Source organism: Tigriopus californicus, chromosome 12 (assembly GCF_007210705.1).
Source record: "Tigriopus californicus strain San Diego chromosome 12, Tcal_SD_v2.1, whole genome shotgun sequence".
NCBI lineage: Eukaryota > Metazoa > Arthropoda > Copepoda > Harpacticoida > Harpacticidae > Tigriopus > Tigriopus californicus.
Window position 1 is genome coordinate 7,338,367 of NC_081451.1, and position 8,956 is coordinate 7,347,322.

Genomic DNA, 8,956 nt, shown 5'->3' on the forward strand with positions numbered 1-8,956 from the left:
AACCAGAACTAGTCCTTCTTGCCTTGGTTAGTCCAAGATCTGCCAATCCGACAGGCTCGCCCTCAGACCATCAGGGTCCCTATGAAAACCAGGTGGAAGAGGCAGTAGCCAGACGCAGCAAGCACGCATGAATTGCATTACGTTGCCCCTCAGGTACTCTGGTCCATTCTCTGGTTCTCTGTTTCTCTGGTTCAACAACCTACCCCTAATGTCTTGCCGTTTTGATCTCGCTTTTGGAGGGAGAATAATGGTCCACTATTTCCCCTTCTTTTTGTAGCGGGCAGATGTCAATGGGGATGGCCGATTGTCGGTGGACGAGTATTACCAAATCCTGAAAGAGCATGGGATCGAGTGCAATCGAGAGGAGATCATTCAGATCATGCAAATCGCGGACAAAGATCATGATGGGTAGGTGATTAGAGGGTTTGAGTGTGAGGTCACAACGCAATCATGAGTCCTATTATTTTAGGTTTATCAGTAAGGAAGAGTTCCTAGGGGATTCTCCCAAACCCGATGGTGTCAGTAAAGCTCGTCGAGCGTTCAATGTTTTTGATAAGAACCACGATGGATTCGTTACCAAAGAGGAAATGATGAAAATGTCCAAGCACATCACCAAAGAGCAGGTACTCATTCTTGTTCCGCCTTAAGATGAGATATCAAAATCAAGTTATGAAACACAAAAAACTACAATATAAGTTCATATGGCGAATACTTGTTTTAGGTTGATGCCGTGTTCGCCCGAAATGATGGGAATCATGATGGAAAGCTGACCCTAAATGAGTTCCAAGAATTCATGGACCACAATCGACCTTCCAAGAAGTGACAACCCCAACCCTTTCTATCATTGTAACATATTGTCCAATGCTCTAAAATGCTCCATCCAATGTAGATTCATCTCAATGTTCCCTTTATCTGCTTATCCATCCATCTCATGTTTCTATCTTCTGAAATTTTGATACAAAAAAAATCTTAACAAATGCCATTCTATTCCTTTTTAATTCTCATTCTCTGGTGTAGCTCATCCCAACCTGATATCTGTCGGATTATTTTGCATTCAATCAGTTTAACGAAATAACAATAAGTGACATTATTGCACTAAATGTTTCCCTCTTTAAGCAAGACCTTGAAATTGACAGCTCATTTAAGCCTATTTTGCTCATTTAATTGATTTTACCTTTCAGTTAGTGTAGAGACCGAATTGAAAATGAACGTACCAGCTAGATATATTTTCTTCTAAATTCTTGTCAAAAGTAAACGAGCTGACTTTGTAACTTTTAAGTTTAGTTTAGCGCATAAAGAGAAAAAAGGTATGCAATGAAACCTGCCTAAAAGGGGAACCCTCGGGCCATCCTAAAACATGCCTGATCAAACAAATTTTCCAGGAACACGTAGGAAGCTCATCTGACCTTCGTTGCTTCCAAAAAATATTTTAATGGTAACAGACTCGTTTTTTATTTCCTAAATAAGCCGTCTCATCGCATCAAAGCTCCTCTTGGGACGTTACCCACCTGCTTCATGGCCTAAATTTGAAATAACTTAATCAACAACGTAACGTGCCTTAATTTTAAATTTACTCCCAGGTTTACTACCTTTTGTAAAACAGATCATAGAAAAAAAAGAACACTGCCCAATTTGTGTAGCGCCCAACCGCGCACCTTCAAAACCTGCCCGTTTAAACGGTCTGCCTGATTGACGTGTGCCAATCGAATTCTAGTGTATAGAAAACATTGTACTTTTCCGCGCCCTTGAAAAGCAATTTCGCAGTCGGCAGGATTCGAACCTGCGCGGGCAATGCCCATCAGATTTCGAGTCTGACGCCTTAACCACTCGGCCACAACTGCTGTGGTTAAACACTGATCCAATAAACTAATAAATACAAATATTTTGTAATAAACATATTTTTTTGTTGCAAGCAGTATTGGAAACCGACATCGAAGTAATATCCCCTAAAAAGATGATCGAGCTCCAATAGAAAAACGATGCTCTACCGTACATTAGCAAGTAAGTATACAGCCAATTGATACTGGACTATATTTTGCTAATGATGAGCCTGCTAGTTGTCCTTGTCCGATGATCTTGACTGAGCCTGGATTGAAAGCATTGACTCTGTAAGTTAGTCCTGAGAAAGCTTTCGAGGAAGCTGAAATCCAGAGTGTTCAACAAGATGATCGTCGGAGATGAGATTCTTTTTGTTTCACGTGGCCTTGCACAGGCAAACTTGAGAGGCAGGACCGCAGTCGCTCCTTCGTCATTCCATTCACCAAGAACAGTAACTAGCATATGGCTGACACAACATGCCCAAGATATGGATTCAAGTTCATTCTCAGCGTTCTTTGCCAAGAAGATCTCGAAGGAATAAGAGAAGTACAGGAGAAGGAGAAGGAGGAGTCCATTGAACAGAGATCGACAACCGAGGTAAGGATACTCGAACGGAGGTCACTTCTATTTTGAAACAAGGGACATATTTTGTAGGAGTCGTTTTAGGGAAGCTAGTTAGTATAATCTTTTGATATGCTATTTCATTTTCAATTTTTAATTAGTAGATTATTTGCCTTCTTAGCCCTTTTGTTTCTAACGCTCCCAAAATGCGAAAAAGTTAAGCTGTATTGGAATTTCTTTAAGATTAGACAAAATTTATTTCTAACGATTTGAAAATGTTCAATAGAGGCTAACATTACCTGCAATACATGAGACCCAACTTTTTTTGGCAAAAAATGTTATGGCAGTTCTAATTGAAATTGATCATTGTCGAAATACGTAGATGGAACATCCCGTATAACGTCCAAGTCATGAAAGTATAAGTTGAAGAAACAGTATTTATAGAAGTCATGAGGAAAACATGTCTTGATACTTGCAACAGCTGAAGCATCTTGAATAATTTCTCTCACTTAAAAAGGTATTTTAGGCATTTCCATTTTTATTAACATAAAAGAAAGGACAATCAGTATATATATGTACGCTAAATCATGAAAAAAATTGTTAATACATTTTTCATTGGGGGATTAAAACTATATTATACTTGAAATTGAACTCAAAATGAATGTCCCTTTTTCAGCATGGAACAAGAAAAACTTTTTTCTATTTAATGGAACAATGTAAGCAGGATGATAATTTATAAGAAGAATCATTGCCAGATACTGTCCTCTCTTGTTATCCCTGATCTGTGGAGCATCAAACGTTATCCGTGCTCCTGTGTTAAATCTGGCTTCGATATATCTTTCTTAGTAGTTAGTAGTTCTTATGGAACTGAAAGTGTGAGAAAGTATACTTAAAGTGCCTGCCTGACTTAAACATTTGGTTTTTGTTGCCGCAGCTACAATGGCGGTCGCTGAAACGTTTGCCGAGGCTGCTCGCAAGGCCTCCAACGGGAACTGGAGAAAACCTCGAGCCAAGATTTACGACTACAATCAGGTGGGAGAGACCCTTTTTTCCAGCGGAAAAACTTTCCTCAAATTACCATAACGTTCCAGGAGTTTGGAGGCAATTATTATCAGCCCATGATTCAATACGTCGTGGAGAGGGAAAATTATGGACCATATCACGAACGTCGTCCAGTACAAATGCCCGAGAGAGCCGAGATCAACTCCAATAAATATACTCAGATGTAAGAAAGACGATTAAAGTCCGTGTAAGAGCTAGGTCGAGTTGAAATTAATACTTCCAGGCGCCATGAGGACTATCGCAACACGGACTTGGAATTGGAACATTTCCTAACTCGGGCCTACAAAAGCCAGATTAAGGATATCAACTCATCAACAGGTAGGAGGCAAAGAACCAGCTTTGAATGGGTTGCGGCTTGATCCCTGTGTCAATGTTTTACCTCTCCTCCTCTGTAGCTCACAGGCGTTATGAACTACATCATAACTCGATCAGAACGCCCGCTATGTTCCCCAAACCGCCATCCTCTGCTTGTTTGGATTATTACCTGCATGAACTACAGAAACTTAGAAATAAGCAAGTCATTGAGGACTCTTTGGCGAACAAACATCACAAACTTGGGGTATTTCAGTTTGTAATTTTGGAACCAAATTGGTGCCTTTCGACTTCAGCTAACCAGGGAGGAAAATCGAAAATATGTTTCCTGGTTCGCGTGACAGATGTCGTTGTCCAGTTCTGTGGTCATATTTACCACATTAAAAGCCATACATCCAATAAATATTGAACTATTGAACCACATGGTGGATTGAAAATTAGTATTTTCAGTTTCTTCCCTCTAATTGAAACTGACTCCGCATTGTATCAAAATGTATGTTGTTTAACCGGACTTGAACTCTCAGTGATGCCATTTTTTTCTTCAGCCAAAGCCCACAGGCTGATCGCTCACAACAGCAAGGATTCCACCTACAAAACTGGTCAGCAGTTGTTGGGCTACCATGTAGCAGCAGATAATGACAGATATCATTATGCCAGCGAATTGGTAGGGACTTGGCAAAAGTATTCCATGTTTTCAATGAAATCCTTCACTTATGGATTAACTCTTGGCAGAATATCATCAACCAGCGTGACTATATGAGGAGAGAAAAGGAAGCTCAAATGGAAGCCATGGCAGAGCTAGAGCGCCAAAGGCGGAAGCAATGGGTAGAAGAATATCTGAGATATGGCCCAGGTCAGTCTTACATTTTGCAACCTATCTTTTTTCTGAAAAAATACTCCTTGCACCTCAAATTTTGTTGACAATTCAGACGGCCCCCCTCCTGAGGAACTAAATCCTGAGGTCATTGAGAGAGTCAAAGACGTCCGGGCTAAGATGTACTGGATTTATCGACCCCGAAACGCTCGTGAATGCAAGGTAACAATAGCCTGTGAAGGGATTTGCATGCTTGTCGGCCAAATCTAGTGATGTCATTGAGCACATTGCCACAGAACGCATCCCATCCAACGAAAAAACTCGGGCCCACAGAAATTCAAATGAACCAACTACTGGGGTCTCATGGCATCACTGAGATAGTGCATTAACGGATTTTCATTCACAGAGGGGACCAATCTTCTTGCGGCGGCAGATTGCAAAACGGTGTTACGCTTCTTAGTTTTAGGCTAGAAAACGCTGCAAAACCTTACTTGAAAGAAGAAATGAAACAACCTTCAAACTCGATAGTACTGGTTTGCCATCTGCCGCAAGCAGATTGATCCCATTAGTAGAAATTATGCCTATCATCTTATATGGGTGACCAGCTCAAATAACCAAAAGTGCACAGATTTAAAAAAAAAACACGATGTGATGTGACAAGAGTGGTTGTGATGAATTTTAGGCCAGTGGCTTTATGAAGGGACAACGGGAGAGCAACACAGGTGTGAAATTTATATACCCTTGGCGAGATCCTAATACCCCTAGGACAGGTTTAAAAATGCCGCCATGAGTCACTAACTACCCCAAATATACGTTGCATTTTTTGTCCCAATTTGAATTTTTGCCTGGCAACCGCATGATATCATTTATTTTACTTGGATTTTTATTTTGATGCACATTTTAGTGACATTGCACCACCTGAAACACTATCCCCAAAACATGGGATTTTAACCTCAAGGGGAAGAGTGATATGGTTGACATTTCGCTCTAGCTCTCCAAAGGATTCCAACCAAACTTTTGAAGAGCAGTGCAGAAAACCGGTTTTTACCAACCGTTTTCTTTCTCTTCAGCGTTTTGTTTTGTAAACCAATGTCATTCTCACTGTCTGATTAGCAGATTTGACTCGGATATTCATATTATTAATCCATTGCACTAATCTAATTGACCATTTCAATCGCCTCCTTACATACCCACCACTAAATGGCGGCAAAATTGAATGAACTTCAGGTTAACACATTTTTACCTATGTAATGTAACAACCTTTAACTTCAAAAAGATAACCTCAATCTTGTGGTTGTGGGAATCTGAGAACACACTTTGAAGTCTTTCATTGCTTAGTGACGAGTCTTCGATTTTTTCAGCAATGGCTCGAGTAAGAATGATCCACGCGGCCGCCTCCAAACGTCGTCAACCTCACGCTCCCCTTGACAATGTCGATACTCCATTTGATAGCATGACCCTCTTGCGAGGTGCTCCACCCGGCAGGGTAAGCTATTGAGGATGAATTCTGGTCCTTATTGACTCAAGGGACCATCTTTATATTCAACTTGACTTCCCTTTCGTTAGGAGCGCGTGAACCACTATGCCACTGAATTGGGCATCATTAAGAAACATCAAGAGGACTACAACAACAAAATGAGGAAACATCTCTCGGACGTGAACACATTTGGAGACTATGACTACCACTACAAGTTCTACAACGGCGCCACCGACAAAAACTACCAATTCTACCGCCCTGACATAATCTCTGATACCCTTGCCAAGATCTAATTCCTTTACAACTACTCATTTCATCACTTCTTTCCAATTATGAATTTTATTGTCGCATAGATACTATGCCAAAAGGCCCCAAATTAGATCATGTTCTTCATTTTCTCATCATGAGGCTGCTGTGGATTTATCAATAAACCTTTGCTCATTCTTTTCATTCCTCATGGACCTCTTCAGTGGGTTGCAAAGAGTTCTTCAGGGTTCTTATCAATGGGAATGGCATGACATCTTGGCATTGGGTTCCGGTGAAATCGTCCATGCCCAGGGCCCAGACGAAGGCGTTGTGTAGTCCATTGTCATTCATGACTTGGGCCTTGGCTTCCATCGAGGACATGTCATCGAAACTGATCCATTGATTGCCTTGAACTGCGAAAGGAACTTTGGCCTCTTCGTCCATTTTGTAGCTGGCGCCATCTAGGGGACAGAAAAAAAGAACACGCTTAGCACTTAGGTACATCCCGAACTTCTAGAAATATGGACTTTGAACGATCTTTCCATCAAATTGACCTGCTCTTGGTCATAGCAACTCTGAGTCACTTTTCGAGTTAAAATAATACAAGAAGAAACGTAGATCTCTTCATTTAAAGGCAGGTCATTTTATACTTTTTACTTGTAAAGGGGTTCGTTTCAAAGTTAAGTTGTCAAAAGCTTATGTAGTTGACCAAAAGAAGGCCGAAAATTTGAATGAACTATTTGGACCAGTATGCATCACTTTTTCGTCCTAAATTTGTCATTGTCTTTAAAAATGTAATACTCGTGAAGTGTTTAAGGCATTTACTTTCAGCTTAACCATGAAAAGGAAACTATCGAGATCTTACAGCACTTAAGAATCGCGAGCTCGAAAAATTCCTTCAAATTATCTTAGAAACTTATTGAAATTCTCGAAAATCTGACAGTTTTTTTTAACAAACTCAATTGGCGACTTCCATTTTCTGCTCCATTTCCAAGTTTAGGGCAACCCCGCGCTTTCTAGATGTAGGATTGCCCATTAGGTTTTGTAGTGGAAAATATGTTTACACCTACCCATCAGAATCTTGCAAATCTCGTAGTATGTCAGGGTACCAGGCATACTCGACAATTCTCCACCTTCTCCTGGGCCTTCAGTGGCCGCACCAACTTCTTGGGCCTCAGAGTCGGACAACGTGAATGAGCGACCGTAGGTGGGAAAACCGAGAACGATCTTATCCTTGGGAATATCCATATCGACCAGAGCCTCGAGGGTGTCACTGAAGGAAAGCGAACCTTCAGGAGCAAAAAGAGGGGCATTGTGGCCGGTCTGGTTGTCCCAATGTCCGTGGTAGTCGTAGGTGATGATGTTCAAGAAATCAACGACCTGGCTCACTTCCGGAAGATGATAGTACGAGGCGGTAAAAAAGGTGGGTTTACTAGATACCACAGTCCCAAGGAGGTATTGATCTTCCAATCCGGCTCTCAGGGTCTGGTGAAGGCTCAAGAAATGGTCCTCGTCGCTCTCCTCAGGAAATTCCCAGTTGACAACGAACCCAGCCAAATTATGTTCCTCAAGAGCTTCTTGGACCGACTTTGTAAAGGCCTCTTGAGCTTCCTGGGACTGACTAATTTGAACGTAGTTTTCCAGGTCATCGGGGGAGTATCCACCCGCTGAGATTAGAACTTTCAAGGCTGGGTTCTTGGAAGTTAGGCCTTTGATCCCCTCCAAGAGCTCTTCCTGTGTGGATCCTTCGAAGGTTGCCTTCATGTCCAATAGGCCATTCTTGATCTTGACGAAGGATACGATGATATGGGTGCATAGCTCGGGATCAATGTCCTCGGGTGTGAATTTTCCCACGCCTGATCGATATTGGGACCAAAAGTTGTAGTAGCAGATGAGTTTGGGGGACCCTGGAGCTGGTTGTTCCGCCGAAACCTCACTCACAGGGACTCCCAAGACACTGATAGAGGACGAAAGACAAGCTAGACCAAACAAAAGAGCCTTCATGTTGTTCTCTTTACCTGCGTCAAGACAATGAACCCAAATGGGGTAGCCAGATTTCCTTAAATAGAACGGGGACAATCGGCTTTCGATCAAAAACCAGTCTGGCGAGTGCATTTGACCGGGTGCGAGTGAATAAAAAATTCAACCCAAACAAAAGTAGGTTAGTTCTGATCATAACTGATTATTGGCGTTTCTGGTTCTCGCCTGCTCTCAGGTAAGTGCGAATATAAAAGGCGGTAAATAAGTAGAGCATGGATAGTCCATAGCCCAAACTCCAGTAGCAAAAGTTGTGATAGAGCACGCCAATGGAGGCATGGACGAGATCGATGACAAACTGGACGATTTGGAGCTCGGTGAGGCGGCGTTTCCAGGATGGCTGCCATCCCATGGCCGTCAAACCATAGTAGAGGTAGAGAAACACATGAACCTGAAAATTGTTCATACATTCTTTGTTGCAATGTTTTTGGCTTTAGTACACTGGAAATCGCACTTTTTGATATTATGATAACAGTTAAATGATAACAAAAACTAGTTACTTGTTGGACCTGATTTTATTCGAGGACATTTTGGCAGACGGGCTAACTCATTTTTAATGAATCTTTACAACATGGAATATTAAGCACCAATCTATGCGAGTGATCTAAAACTTTCAATTATTTCACAGA

General features: G+C 41.5%; 4 protein-coding genes and 1 non-coding gene across 8 annotated transcripts in view; 2 read left to right on the forward strand and 3 right to left on the reverse strand.

The window, feature by feature from the left end:
• LOC131892381 (calmodulin-4-like) overlaps positions 1 to 980 on the forward strand; it is a gene marked incomplete in the record, with an annotated part of 6,090 nt that extends 5,110 nt beyond the window's left edge. Inside the window, 3 exon segments of the mRNA XM_059242228.1 lie at positions 278 to 408; positions 470 to 623; positions 722 to 980. Coding sequence (XP_059098211.1) covers positions 278 to 408; positions 470 to 623; positions 722 to 823 — 387 coding nt within the window.
• A 779-nt stretch (positions 981 to 1,759) lies between these two features.
• Positions 1,760 to 1,841, reverse strand: Trnas-cga (transfer RNA serine (anticodon CGA)). Its single transcript has one exon. It is a non-coding gene; the product is annotated as a tRNA-Ser (tRNA).
• Positions 1,842 to 2,265: 424 nt separating this feature from the next.
• LOC131892378 (uncharacterized) lies at positions 2,266 to 6,494 on the forward strand. 3 transcript variants are annotated; one of them, XM_059242223.1, is made up of 9 exons: positions 2,266 to 2,415; positions 3,056 to 3,095; positions 3,314 to 3,411; positions 3,471 to 3,604; positions 3,665 to 3,759; positions 4,299 to 4,417; positions 4,486 to 4,606; positions 4,683 to 4,789; positions 5,929 to 6,032. In XM_059242223.1, the coding sequence occupies exons 1-9, from the start codon at positions 2,281 to 2,283 to the stop codon at positions 5,941 to 5,943; spliced, it is 864 nt and encodes a 287-aa protein (XP_059098206.1). In that variant the 5' UTR covers positions 2,266 to 2,280; the 3' UTR covers positions 5,944 to 6,032. The 3 variants fall into 3 exon arrangements, with proteins under 3 accessions (XP_059098206.1, XP_059098207.1, XP_059098208.1); XM_059242225.1 differs by lacking the exon at positions 3,056 to 3,095 and having other exon boundaries at positions 2,276 to 2,415; XM_059242224.1 differs by lacking the exons at positions 4,299 to 4,417; positions 4,486 to 4,606; positions 4,683 to 4,789 and adding an exon at positions 6,134 to 6,494 and having other exon boundaries at positions 5,929 to 6,053.
• Positions 6,351 to 8,443, reverse strand: LOC131892377 (chitinase-3-like protein 1). Of its 2 annotated transcripts, XM_059242222.1 has the most exons (3): positions 8,309 to 8,443; positions 7,361 to 8,247; positions 6,351 to 6,751 (listed from the first exon to the last, which is right to left on the reverse strand). In XM_059242222.1, the coding sequence occupies exons 2-3, from the start codon at positions 8,052 to 8,054 to the stop codon at positions 6,492 to 6,494; spliced, it is 954 nt and encodes a 317-aa protein (XP_059098205.1). In that variant the 5' UTR covers positions 8,055 to 8,247; positions 8,309 to 8,443; the 3' UTR covers positions 6,351 to 6,491. The 2 variants fall into 2 exon arrangements, with proteins under 2 accessions (XP_059098205.1, XP_059098204.1); XM_059242221.1 differs by having other exon boundaries at positions 7,361 to 8,405.
• Positions 8,444 to 8,451: 8 nt separating this feature from the next.
• Positions 8,452 to 8,956, reverse strand: part of LOC131892380 (elongation of very long chain fatty acids protein 5-like) — a 9,115-nt gene continuing 8,610 nt past the window's right edge. Inside the window, exon 4 of the mRNA XM_059242226.1 lies at positions 8,452 to 8,718. Coding sequence (XP_059098209.1) covers positions 8,473 to 8,718 — 246 coding nt within the window. The 3' untranslated portion in view covers positions 8,452 to 8,472. The remainder of the gene's footprint in view (positions 8,719 to 8,956) is intronic.